The 13,880-nt window shown below is 50.8% G+C and overlaps 1 protein-coding gene across 1 annotated transcript in view; it reads left to right on the top strand.

Annotated features, from left to right (window-relative positions):
* Ssh1 (slingshot protein phosphatase 1) overlaps positions 1–13,574 on the top strand; it is a 49,056-nt gene extending 35,482 nt beyond the window's left edge. The window contains exons 10-15 of the mRNA XM_005344250.3: positions 317–445; positions 2,336–2,382; positions 3,419–3,565; positions 4,769–4,969; positions 8,026–8,560; positions 10,918–13,574. Of these exons, the coding sequence (XP_005344307.1) occupies positions 317–445; positions 2,336–2,382; positions 3,419–3,565; positions 4,769–4,969; positions 8,026–8,560; positions 10,918–12,111 (2,253 nt within the window). The 3' untranslated portion in view covers positions 12,112–13,574. The remainder of the gene's footprint in view (positions 1–316; positions 446–2,335; positions 2,383–3,418; positions 3,566–4,768; positions 4,970–8,025; positions 8,561–10,917) is intronic.
* Positions 13,575–13,880: the final 306 nt, after the last annotated feature.

Here is a 13,880-nt window from a genome sequence, read left to right as displayed (position 1 = left end):
GTGCTACTGTGTCTAAACACATCCAGGACACAGTGCCCACCACCACACAGAGGTGCTACTGTGTCTAAACACATTATCCCTGACACAATGCCCACTACCACACAGATGTGATCCTGTGTCTGAACACATTATCAGGACGCAGTGCCTGCCACCGCACAGATGTCATCCTGTGTCTGAACACATTATCCTGGACAAAAGAAAGAAGTCACATTCACCCTTTTTGTAACCAGCACTGCACAGAGGTGCATAGTTCTTTGAACAGATCACTCCTAATAGGTTCTGCCCCAGCATCACCTCTGCTCTATCCCGCCCACAGATCCGCAATGAGCTGGAGAAGCAAATGAACTGTAACCTGAAAGAATTCAAGGAGTTCATCGATAACGAGATGTTGCTTATCTTGGGCCAGATGGACAAACCCTCCCTTATCTTCGACCATCTTTATCTTGTAAGAGTCATTGCCCCTGGTCCATCTGGTTTGGAAACCACGTTCACAGATACATGCTTACGAAGCCCCAAGATAGACTTGGCATCTATCTGAAATACAAGTGGCTGAGCTGTTCCCCTCTGAGCCCTGTTCCCAGAGCCCACCGAAGGATCCACCCCATGGTGTTGCCTGTGCACCTCCAGCTCAGTGCCTTCATGCCATAAATCTGTAGAAGGCAATTGACTAGTTTTCAAAGGCAAGCAGGTTGTTAAAACTAGCCAGGAGATCATGAAGTCCAATTGAAAGTCAGACCTAGCAAGGCCAAGCTCCCCCTCCATCTTACCTGCCCTGTGGCCCATGGTAAGTCACTTTGCCACTGCCCTTCATGGGGTGATTGTGATTGATGGTTAAATAAGACACATTCTGGAGGTGACGAGTATAGTTTCTGTAGGCCTGGTTTTGAATACGGATGGAGACTATGGTTAAAGGAATGTCTCTTACAGGAGCTGAAGGAAGTGGCTTCGGCCACTGAGGGAGACAGCTTTAGTCTCCATAAACACATAAACATGCACACACATATGTATATGTGGGCTTTTGAGACAGGAGCTAGCTTCGTATGTAGCTCAGGCTAGCCCAGACTTTGTGATCTTCTGCTTTGCTGAATGCATCTTTATGTTCTTGTTTATATTTGAGTCTTCCTGCATGAACAGATTTCATGCTTTATCCATTGAGCTTCCCAGGAGAAAAAGTCAGCAGAAGACGGAGATAACAGGCCATGTTTGCCAGGACTGCAGACCTTTGCATTTCTAGAGTAGTGATCGCTTCTTCATGTTTCTCTTCTGTGTTCCTTGAAAGACCAGGAATAGAGGAGTTTTTAATGATACAGTTTGTAAAAGTATCCAGTTGTGCATTCTGTAGACAGTTGGGAAGAGTAAAGCTATTCCCAGTCTCCCACTCTGAGGGAGCCAGTCACTCATAGCATTTTGATGTGTTGATTTTTACATTTTTCAGTTTCTTGTGGTATTAGAATTAGAACCCAGGCCCTGAACACTGCGTTTCTCTGATGCCTATGTAGAAAAAGAGACAGTGCCCTCTCTGCTTGGGTTCATAGTCATGTTTCTCTTGGCTTATTCCTTACACTAACATGATGATTTATTTATTTTATTTCCGAATTGGTTTTTGGCTTTTGAAACAGGGTTTCTCTGTGTAGCCCCCAGCTATACTGGAACTCATTCTGTAGACCAGGCTGGCCTGGCCCTGAACCTAGAGATCCACCTGCCTCTGCCTCACAAGTGCTAGAATTACAGGCCTTCACTACCATCCCCTGGCCTATTTTGTTTTGAGACAAGGTCTCACTGTATATCCCTGATTGGCTTTCAGTTTCAAATTCATGGCAATCCTCCTGCCTCTGCTACTTGGAATTGGCGTGGTTTCTTTTGAAATGCCCATCCTAAGGATCTATTGCCATTTATCTTATTGGTTCCATCCTATTAGACCTTTGGGTCCCTGTTGTTTTCCTGTGAATAACCCTAAATGCCCATGTTCCTAAGTCTGTGTGAGTCCTGGCCATCCCCTCAGGATCAGAGGGTGGGGACTTTTAAAATTAATACCAAAATACCTGCCAGGAAAGGGAGAGGGGTCCGTCTCCCCCCACTCCCCGTAGCTGATGGTGAGGTTTCAGGTCACTGCATGTGGTGGCTGTACCCATGCTGACTAAGAAGATTGGGGGATATCAAGCAGGCTTCCATGAAATGGGGGGAAGAAGACCACCTTCCTCTTAGACTCCTGCCTCTCCTGCTTCTTTCTGATCCTTCTTTCTGCTCCGAGGCTGAGGCTCCACTGTCAGGGCCCCTATGCATCCCACAAGCAGCTCTGTGACACTCACAGGGGTTTGTGTGATCTGTCCCCCAGGGTTCCGAGTGGAATGCATCCAATCTGGAAGAGCTGCAGGGCTCAGGGTGAGTCTGCTCCCCTCTTCCCCATCTCTCTAGGCAGCTTAGGCATCGCTACTCTGTGGAGGCTACAGACACTGACTGCCTCAGCCTGGTCTCTGCAGTGGCTGGAGCATCTCATGTGCTTCAGAATGCTACCCAGAGGGATCCATGGGCTCTAGATTTTTCCTGGAGTTTTGGGTGACTGGGCGGGGGGTCGGGGAGATCCAGGAACAGCTAGTCACACTGGAATGGGGGACAGCCTGGCCCTGGGCAGGCTCTGAGCTTGCTCCCACAGCCTCACTCCCCGCAGAATTGCTTAGAACCCGAGTGTGGACACACGTCTCTGTTGATCTTTTGGTCCATCAGCAACTCTGAAATCTGGAGCACTCCTGGCAATACTTGGTGCCTGGTGGAATCTTGTGACTGACGCTCCCCGCTGTCTCTGAGCAATGCTCAGCAGCAGGAGTGACAGCCACAAAATCACCATTCTGTGGTCGGCCTGATGTGCCTGCTGGCCTTCTGGAACTTACTGCAGCTGAAAACCGAGACTAAACAGAGCTAAAAATACATCCTTAGGACCTCCGGTCAGCAGAGCGGTCGTCAGTGAGAGGCTAGACTTTATGCTTCCATTTTACTGGGAGTAAATTGTGATTCGTTGTCATTTATGGTGAAACCTATTTGAGAAGTTTCCAATTACCAAAATCGTTTTGGTTTTCTAGAAATGAATGTACTGGTTAAGGGTGAGGGGCCGTGGGGTTTGAGTTAGTGAATGCTCTTATCTAGGGCATGAGTAATAGAAGGCCATATTCTGCCTTTTAGCAAAAGAGAGCAGAGGCTTTTTTTTTGTAAAGGGGTTTTAGTATGGCATTTTAAAAAAATAATACATTATTGTCATGTGGAGGAAACACATGGAAATGACTGTTAAGCAAAACCAGTTTCATTAGGAACATACGTGCTGTAGTGTGTGTATAGAAACTGACTTCTCTACCAGTTTTTTCATGACTTGTTTTCCTTGCTCCTCATTCTGATTCTGTAGACTATTTGCTTCTTTTCTCTGCAGGGTTGACTACATTTTAAATGTCACTAGAGAAATAGACAATTTTTTCCCTGGCTTATTTGCATACCATAACATCCGAGTCTACGATGAGGAGACCACAGACCTCCTCGCCCACTGGAATGAAGCCTATCATTTTATAAACAAAGCGAAGTAAGTTTGGGAAATTGGTCTTAGGAGGAACAGGTGGGCAGAAACAAGTGGCGGGCTAGATGACGTGGAAGTAGGCAGCCCTGCTCTTGGGGTAGGTGGTCATGGATACAGATGCCCAATGCCAGGAGAGGCTTTGCTGTCCGGTGGGCCTTTGGTTTTAGCAACAGGACACCAGGCACCAAAGCGAACAGGCAAGGATTGGCCTTGTCCACAGCGTGCCTTCATATTCTCTCCCAAGGGCCCATGATTGTGATGTTGAGCCCAGTTTTTGTCATTAACTCTGCATGCTGGGCCTAGAACTCTTGGACAGCTCCCCCAAAGAGTACGGGGGGGGGGGTGTCCATGTTCCTGTGTGCCTAGATGGCCAGTCCTAAGATGAGGCCATCTCCACACCTCCTGAGCCCAGCCCCCTCCTTATTCTCCTTTGGAGCAACTGTTATGTCCTTACCAAATGCCACTTCTCTTGCTTTCCCAGGGCACAGACTCCAGACTCCTTGCTAGTGAGTGTAGAAGGCAGGAGGAGCAGTGTTGTGGGGATGGGATTGAAACCCTAGTGTAGGAAACTGGAGCCTGCTCACCCCACCTCAGCTTCCCAGGTGCAGCCTCTGCCAGCCTGGCGTGTCTTCACCCTCTCCATCAGGGAGAGGGTCATTGTCCCTTGTGTATCTGGTAAATCAGCTGTGCCCAGGCCAGCACTGCCTTCTTACAAGTAGCCGGATCACTGGTCCCGTCCTCCCCTGGCTCGGTGGTTCTCTGGCCAGGTTGCTGTCATCCTTGTGCTCTCTCCAGGAGCTTAGTCTTTCCGCAGGGTGCAGCATTTTTGCCTCGCTGACCCTGTTTTCTACAGTAGCTCATTTAGGGCCTCCAACTGCTGTAGCAGCTAGACTGTCCGGGTGCGGCCCTGGAAGCAACTTTGGGTGGCCTCACTTATCCCAGTAACGGGGGAGACTGTTTGGAAGCAAGCCCTGCAAAGTTGGGCCAGGCCATGCGGATTCATCTGTTCTCCCATTGTGTGCTAATTGATTTCACAGCAAAGTTATTTCCTTTAGAGGGTGTGTGAGATCTGTTCCATAAACATTAGGGCAGAGAAGGATTAGAACTATACGATAACTTTAAAAATGAAATTGGTTAGTAAAACCCGAGTGGTAAGTCAGGGACGGCTCTTAATCCTTGCTCTTAACCCCCCGCCCCAAATCCCTGCAGAAGAAATCATTCCAAGTGCCTGGTCCATTGCAAAATGGGCGTCAGCCGATCTGCATCCACGGTCATAGCCTATGCGATGAAGGAATTTGGCTGGCCTCTGGAGAAAGCGTATAACTATGTGAAGCAGAAGCGTAGCATCACGCGGCCCAACGCAGGCTTTATGAGGCAGCTGTCTGAGTATGAAGGCATCCTGGATGCAAGGTGAGTGTGTACCTAGAGACAGACTGGCACACCACGCTGGCCAGGCCAGCTTGGACATTCCGCTCTTCTCCTGTCAGCCTGGCAGGAGCTTCCACAACTGGAAACCAGCCTCTCGGGAGCTGGCGTGGAAAAAGAGCAGCTATTGTTGGGGCTGTGATTAGTGGTTTCCAGGAGGGATCCGTTTTGATTTTGTTGGCACTTGTAGAAACTCTTGCTGGGCAAGGGAAGGTGCCTACATGCCTATCCAGGGCACATGCTGGTGTGTGGTGTGGGCAAGAGAAGGTGCCTACATGCCCATCCAGGGTACGTCCTGGTGTGTGGTGTGGGCCTGAGCATATCTTTTTCCTCAGCACCTGCTTTACGCCAAACTCAGGGACTGAAGAGGCCTGGTTCACCACAGGCAAGCCTGGCAACCTTCCCCAAGCCCAGTCCCCTCTTCTGAGTTAAGGATCTGACACCCAGGTATCAGATGCTCGCAGTCCCTCAGAAACCTAAAAGGAGGACCATTGCATGATCCAAAAACTCTGCTTAACTGTATATACCCAGGAGCCTGGAAATCTGGGGACTCAGAGAGTTGTGTCGATGGCAGTGTAATTTACAGTGGCCCAAAGGGAAAGGGTGTCCATGAGTCCCTTGGTGGATGGGTGGATAAGCAAGCAGGGAGTGTGTATAGGAATCTCCCTCTGCCTACCGAAGGAAGGCAGTTAGAGTCAGATGAAAAAGCTCGTAGGCCACACTGCTCGGGGAACTAAAGCTAGAAGACCGCCTGCCCCAGAACTTCAAAGCTAATAATCTCTGCCACTTATCAAGATCTCCTTCCCGCTCCATCAGAAAGGAAGGAAAGGGAAATTCTGACATGTGTGGTACACCTGAACAAATTTCGGGGCCATCAGGAAAAACTGTGGCCCCATGCTTGTATGAGGTCCCTAGAGATGCAGAACGTGGTATCGGTGACCAAAGGCTGGAGAGGTGATAGTTGAGCTGTGATGGCCGGTAATGCTTATTGTGTGCTGTGCACAGTTATGGAGACGGATCGTAGTGTGCTGTTGTGAGTGTGTAAAAGTCAGGATGGACAGCTTAGTGCAGTTTTCAAAGTGGCAGGGCTCTGAGATTGCACGAGCAGTCAGTGCAGGTCCTTGACAAGTTAATAAATGTCACTGCTGAATCTGTCTCCCACCTCTAAGTAAGTTGTGATTTCTCATTTCACAAGTGAGCCTGGGCCAGTGCTGAAAGGGCAATTTGTCTCCTGTCACAGTTGGCTTCTGGGTGCCAAGAGAGAGATTTACACCTACATGTTTTGGCTGCCGCAGGAGAGAGCAGTTGTTGCTGGGGGCCCTGTCAGGGCGGTGAGGGTTCCCCAGCACCTCAGGCTGCTGGGTCAGATGCCAGTATCTGGGGACTCTCTTTCTCCCTGCTCCACATCCAGTCTGTTTAGATTATTTCGACTGGTGCTGGGAATCCAGAGGCTGAGTCCTTCAGTTCCTGGGACAGGTTTAGGGAAGAACTGCTCAGGCAGGGATGAACAGGCTCGGAGAACCACCGCAGCCACCTCTGGATTGTTTGATGTCATTTGGACACTCTGTCAGGTCCCTAGGCAACTGGAGGAGAAAGAGGAAGAGAAGCGCCTGCTCTCCTTTGGCCTCTCAGGTCACCTGACGCCTTCCAGCCACAGCCTAGCCGAGGGTCTCCTGTGGGCCCACAGCAGTACACACTGCTTCATGGTGTGGAGCCCACGGGGAAAGGGACAGTAACTGAAGAGCAGCTTCTCCAGTGGGTGTGGCTGCTCACCCTCGCACCCCCACAGCTCGCCCTCGCACCCCTGCAATGCAGATTTTACTCCCAAGTCCTCGGGAGGTGGAGGTGACCTTAATTGATCACCTCTGTCACTGTAAAGTTTTTTTTCTCTCTTTTATTCTTGGCTCGTACCATCAAATGTGTTATAAAAACAGTGCCAGTCCCTGCCCCTAACTTAGCAACTGTTGACAGTTAATTGCTGTCGTAGATGCCCTACACCCATGAGTAATGGCCACACAAATTGGGCTTAGAAGCCTATTTTTAAAAAGAATACACATCAGGCTTGGTGGTGGTGGTGCACGCCTTTAATCCCAGCACTTTGGAGGCAGAGGCAGGTGGATCTCTGAGTTCAAGGTTTACAGCCTGGTTTACAAAGTGATTTCTAGGACAGCCAGGGCTACACAGAGAAACTCCATCTCAAAAAATTAAAAAAAAAAAAAAAAGACCCAGTCTGGGGGCAGTGGAAGCTGGGGTGAATACGGTATGAAATTCTCAAGATTCTGTAAAAAATAACTGTCTTTTTAATGCCATAGGCTAGGTATGCAGCCCAGTGATATAGTGCTTACGTATCCGCCCATCTCCATATGAAAAGTAATAATAGAAACATAAGACGAATTCTTTCAAGCCAGGATATAGTTCCAGCAATTAGAAGGAAGAGGTAGAACTTAGGTAGCCTTAGCTACATCATAAATTTGGAGCTAGCCTGAGCTAAATAGATCCTGATTCTTTAAAAAAAGAAACAAAGAAAGAAACAAAGAAAGAAGAAAGAGGAAATCATTAAAAATGGACCTCTAGTTTCTGCCTAAAACAAATACTTAGAAGTTTTCCGAAATCTTCCCCGGTATGGTCGTGTTCACCTCGATTCACTAGTGTGCAGAGAACATGACACTCTCTCTGCTTTGACCCCTGAGTTTTCTCACATGATGGTTACTTTCATGGGTCACAGAAACTGAGTGACAATCATCAGTGACTTGACCGGATTCACACGGTAAGACAGACACAAACTTGAAGGCCAAAGGACCTCCAGGCAAAACTCCCACTGCATCTGCCACCATTGTCCCCACACAGCAAAGGGGAAGCTGAAAGGTTTCTCATGTCGGCCATGGTGACTGAGGGTGCTGTCATCCCTGTGTGCCCTGGAGAATGGACGTCTGATGCAGGCTGTCTGCATGCAGGCTGCCCGCTACTTGTTCTCCTAGCCTTCCTGCTAGGACCTGCTGCTGTCATCCCCTCAGCTCACCGCCTGTTCTTTCTCCCCATAGTAAGCAGCGGCACAACAAGCTGTGGCGCCAGCAGCCTGCAGATGACCCTGCAGCAGAGCCCAGCGAGCTCTTGCCAGAGACCCTGGATGATGCCCTGGACACCCGGCTGCCGTGCTTGGATGACACCACCCAGCCCGGGCTTGCAGGAAGCCAGGCCCCAGGAGGACCCTCTCTCCCTTGTTGTTTCCGAAGACTCTCAGATCCCCTTCTCCTCCCCCATCACGATGCCGCAGGCAGCCTGGTCCACCTAGAGGATCTGGAGCAGGATGCTCTGCTGGAGGACGCCGCTCAGCCAGTGGAGGTGCACAGACTGGTCCAGCATTCCCAAGAAGGAGCCAGGCACTGTGAGAAGGATGTGAAGAAGAAGCTAGACTTCAGGAGCCCCAAAGCCCGCGGTGGCTCCTTGCCACAGGCGGGGGAGATGGAGAAGAAGTGTGACCAGAGAGCTGGGAGGTGGAGGCGGGCCTCCACCCAGCTTGACCAGGAAAACCTAAACAATAACAACAGCAAGAGGAGCTGCCCCGATGACTTTGAGGTAGGCAGGACCACTGTGGTAGCAGCATGCCATGCCACTTCTACCCCACCCCACAGAGCTCTCACTTCATCCCACAGGGTTTATTTCAGGAGGAGACTGTTATCACTTGACTGTATTGCATGTGCCTCGCTAGAGGATAGGCCATGTGTAAGGGATACCTAAATATTGTGATACCCTCTCATCCACGGTGGGGCTTCCAACTCGTTTCATCACCCCAGTTCATCCCTGAATCAATATGTGATGTTCCTGATTCATCTCTGCACCTGCCACAGCCCCCCGGCTCTTTCTCCTTGGATGGCTTTGAAACAAACCCAGAGGTAGCATTCCCTTCCTGATGCTCCGTTATGTGACAGAACAGTGCTGAGCTCACGCTAGTGCTTTGCTCCTTGTGTCCCTTAAAGCTGCCAGCCTTGGGGGATGATGTCCGGGGAGCTTTCACTCCACCCTCGGGATGCTCAGAAAGTGGCTGGTCCCACACCCTATATATCTTCCCTGTTCCAGCATCCAGTCATGACCTGGGGCGGGGGTGGGGGGGGTCTGTCTGCCCCTCCAGTATTCACCAAAGGCTTGGGGCCAGGAACTTTCTGTCCCTTTGCCATGACTGCAATGAAGACTTTCAGGGAGACACTGAAGTAGAAAGTTAGTTTGTAATTAACATTCGGCTCCAATGCTAAGCAAAAACAAAACAAAAAAGCACCTAACCACCCTGGTGGTTCATCTGTTTGCCGGCCTCTAAGTAATGAAATATGTTCCAGAACAGAAAGGAACTACATGCCTCCCCCACTGCCCACCACTTCCCTTAGAGAGGACAGATGATATAAAATGCCTTTGTCTGGGCCAGTGGTGCTGTGGTTAGCCCCAGCGGCCTGACTATGAGTCACTGGATGGTGACCAGGAGGGTAGGGTAAAGGGCTCAGTGGACTCAGCACCGGGACCCACCAGGACTGAACCTGGAGACAAGCAGCCATTTGAATGCTTGACTCCTTTTGTTAACTGTGGCTTGCCGGGTGGCATGGGTTCCTGTTTTGTATGGGGTGAAGGGAAGGCACACTTGAGGGCACAGCAGAACAGAGCTTGACTCAGAGGCGGGTAGAAGAGGGCAGCTTGCTAGGGACAGGCTGAGAAGCAATGCTGTACTGAGAGGCAGGATCTGGGTAAAGAATTCGGTATGTGAGGGGCCAGGAGCTGCATGAGCCTGTCGTGGTGTGGCAGCAGTGACAGATGCGGACGGGAGTGGCTGAGGGAAGCACAGGGGCTCCTTCAGAAGAGGCATAGGTGGCAGCAGAGCCTGTGAGCCTGAGACGACTTGGCAACACAGAATGGTATTGACCTCTTGGAATCGTGGCAGAATTGAGACTCCTTCCTCCACGGCTGTCACTGAAAGGCTCCTTTCTCCTAGCTATGGGCTCTCCAGTCAGGCAGCTGGAGAAGCCACCCTCATGCTTCTCACCTTCATCATCATTGATTGGCCTTTGAGCTGGTACAGGGTTGTCCTGGTAGGGAAGGCAAAGAGAAGTCCTTGTCCCATTCACTGAGGCCCCAGTGACCAAAAGGCAAGTGGTGTCCTTGGGAGATGGTGTAACGAGTAGTTACATGTGTTTGAGTTGGAGGCAGTCTGAGAGCTGTTTCTGCCAGTCCCCAGATTATAATGACCATGGCAGGTTGATGGTCCCCAAGTTATGAAGGACTCTGTATTTAGGGTGCAGTTAGCCTGGGCGCAGTCACTTCTGCCAGAGAGAACCTCCTTTCTATGCTGCTTTGTTGTCATTTGTTTGCTTTTTAAATTCTAGTTGTTTGGTTTTTAAATTTTATTCCAAATTATGCGTTGGTGTGTGGGTTTATATGCATGCGTGCTAGCGTTTTGGGGAGCCAGAGGCATTGGCTACCCTGCAGCTGGTTTAGGCTGTGAGCTGTCTGACGTGGCTGCGGGGACTGAGCTCAGGTCCTCTGAAAGAGCATTAGCCGGCTCTCCAGCCCTGCCACATTCTTCTCCAGTGCCCCCTGCTTTCCAGAACAGACCATGGCCAGGGAAGCGTCACCCTGGCTTATGGCAGAGACAGACTGAGAAGGGAGGGCCTAGGCTCTGTCCCAGCCCAGTGCCTTAAGGTCATGATTTTGACTTGTGGAAAATCAAGATCAACATCCCTTAGGCCTCTAGAACCTCTGTTCTTCATGACTGGTGTGTTCCACACAGTCTTGAACCCTGAACAAATGAAAGCACTAACCCCGCCCCCCACATACACATACATACACACAGGGCCGGCCATCCCTATGCACCCCTGCCACAGTGGCCCACTTTGTCCTTTTGGTCTCTGGCTCGGGATCACACTTGCTCATGGTACTCTTGTCGCTTGCAGCACGATGCTGTGTTTGGAATCCTCAGTAAAGTGAAGCCTTCCTACACATCCTGTGCTGACTGCATGTACCCTGTTGGCGGGGCTCCTGAGGCCTCCACAGAACAGCACGAAGACCCCAGTGCTCCCGCCATCTGCACCCAGCCAGCCTTCCTGCCCCATGGCGCATCTTCCCCTATGGTCCACACGAGCTGCAGGTCCCAAGCTCCAGAGAGGCTGGCCTCTGGTCCAGCCAGCGCTCCTCCATTCCTACTACCAGCAGGCTCGAGGAAGCCAGTCATCAGTGGCTCTGGAACTGGGGCTTCCCCAGAACCACCAGCAAGCCTTCTAGAGCCTTCAAGAGAAACCTCAAAAATCCTTCCAAAGTCACTCCTGTTAAAGAATTCTCACTGTGATAAGAACATCGCCAACATGGAAGCAATGAAGGAAGAATTGTCAACTAAGAAAGAAACGAAGCCAGCTAAGGACCTGAGGCTTCTGTTCAGTAATGAGGCAGAGAAGCCGAGCACTAATAGCTACCTGATGCAGCATCAGGAGTCCATCATCCAGCTGCAGAAGGCGGGCCTGGTTCGAAAGCACACCAAAGAACTAGAGAGGTTGAAGAGTCTGCCTTCAGACCTACCGTCTACCTGCAGGGACAATGCCACCAGCAGGCTGGAGGCTAGCATCCCTGAGGAGGGCCAAGAGCCTGGACACCTAGCCCTGTGCAGCCAAGCAGGGGCTGATGAGAAACCTCCAGAAGGAGCCTTGGTGAAGAGCCCGACTCCTACCCTCCTCCGCCTAGATCACACCAGTAACTTCTCAAAAGACTTCCTGAAGACCGTGTGCTACACCCCCACCTCCTCCTCCATGAGTTCCAACCTGACCCGGAGCTCCAGCAGCGACAGCATCCACAGTATCCGAGGAAAGCCAGGCCTTGTGAAGCAGCGGGCACAGGAGATCGAGACACGACTCCGGCTGGCGGGTCTCACTGTGTCGTCCCCACTGAAACGTTCCCACTCCCTCGCCAAGCTGGGAAGTCTCAACTTCTCCACGGAGGACCTGTCCAGTGAGGCTGACACTTCCACCATCGCCGACTCACAGGATGCCAAGTACGGTCACTCTTCCTTCTTGCACGAACCGCAGGCCACTCTGAGGGACCCCACTGCAGCCTGTAAACCATCAGGGAAATCTGTCCCAGAAAACTTGAGAAGCTGAGCAGCATTCCGCCATGCGGGCGGAGGTTCTCACGGTGTCCTGGTCACACACGTCACACACGTCTTGATTTGCGTTAGCTTCAGTTATCCAGGCTTTCCTCACTCTTGCCAAAGAGCAGGGGGGACAAAGAAGTAACACCGCACACATGAAGGAGACCCAGAACGGGCTTGGGCACCTGGAGACTCAGCTAGGAGACAGCACTGAGCCTCAAGCCCTGTCTGTGGGAAGATATGGACACACAGGCTGGGGCTGTGTCTTGGTTGTTAGAGTCTTGCCCACCCTGCACCATGCCCTAGGTTTCATCCCCAGCACCCCATGAAACCAGGCATGGTAGGACACCCCTATAATCCCATTACTGAAGTTGGAGGCATTTGGAAGTTTGAAGTCATTCTCAGCTATGTAGTGAGTTTAGACCAGCCTGGTGGAGAGAAGATAAGTCTGTACATACAAAATATTTTAATGTGCAGCCTGTGAGAGAAGAGCCATGGTAATGTCTCTGCAGCCCATGTCCCCAGTTCGTTCCTGCCCTCAAGGGAGAATTCTCAGATAACAACACAAGTTCTACCTCTGTTCTCACTGTGTGTTTTTAAAATAGTAATGACCCAGACTCGTTCTGAGGAACAATGCTGTGTCTGAAAAGGGTTTTTCCAAGAGAATCGTGGGGGGGTTGGAGGGTGAGGTCCCCCCAAAGTGTCAAGACTTTGAACCTGACCATCCCAGGTACAGTTGTGTGACATCATCAGAGGAAAGCACTGAGTGGCAGTCGTCTGTGTGACCCTCCGTCCTGGCACCTATGGTGGGGATGTGGGGCCTTCAGTCAGCTTCTAGCATCGAGCTTCCATCACTCAGTCATGAGGAAGGACTCCAGGCATCGCTGTGCCACCTCTGCTGCTAACAAGACATTGTTATGTTTGGGATTGGGATGAGCTCATGTCCATGAGGTTGTGGGTCTGGGGTGTGGATCGTCCTACTGAGACACTGTGGCCATCCCCTGCCCTCTCACACCAGGCTTGTTAGGTGCCATCTCTACATCCGGTGAGAGGAAGGTCATGTCAGTAACGGGATACTCTCGGGGGCCCTCTCCAGGAGCCACTGTTGGAGTGGTGGGTCTGTTGACAAAGCCTCACAGATGTTTGCATGCATCTCTTCCTGCAGGGCGAGTACTCCCTCCTGTCCAAATGATGCTCCCTCTTCTCCAGCTCCCCCATACGGGCCACAACACAGGTGTTAGCACAGGTTAGCTCAATGCAGCAGGAGGCCAGGGCTCTGGGTTCAAATCAGGCACCTTAACTGGTGCCCATAAAGAAGACAGTGACTGCAGGATGCCAGGAGGGAGGGAGGGCCTGGTTTGGTGATTGGCAGACTAGGATGTGCCACCCTGTGAGCTGAGCATGACTTCTCCTCTGATTTATTTTGTTTCTGCTGTGGAAATGGTGTATTGGGGGTTTGGGTTTTTTGAGATTTTTTTTCTGCATAGCCCTCGGTGTCCTGGAACTCACTCTGCAGACCAGGTTCACCTATAACTTAGAGAGATCCACCCACCTCTGCCTCCCAGAGTGCCCCTCCTAGGGTTAAAGACGTGCACCACCATTACCTGGCTTGGTTTTTTTTTTTTTAATTTTTTAAATTTCAGATAAGGTTTTACTATGTAGCTTTGGCTGTCATGGTACTTTGGAACTTGCTATGTAGACTGTAAGCCTCAAACTCAGCAAGGCTCTCCTGCCTCTGCCTCTCGAGTTTATCTTTTTTTTTTTTTTTTTTTGGTAGAA

The sequence above is a fragment of the Microtus ochrogaster genome, chromosome 2 (genome assembly GCF_000317375.1).
Source record: "Microtus ochrogaster isolate Prairie Vole_2 chromosome 2, MicOch1.0, whole genome shotgun sequence".
Taxonomy (NCBI): domain Eukaryota; kingdom Metazoa; phylum Chordata; class Mammalia; order Rodentia; family Cricetidae; genus Microtus; species Microtus ochrogaster.
The sequence above is the reverse complement of the archived record's forward strand: the minus strand, read 5'-3'. Positions and strand labels throughout refer to the sequence as shown.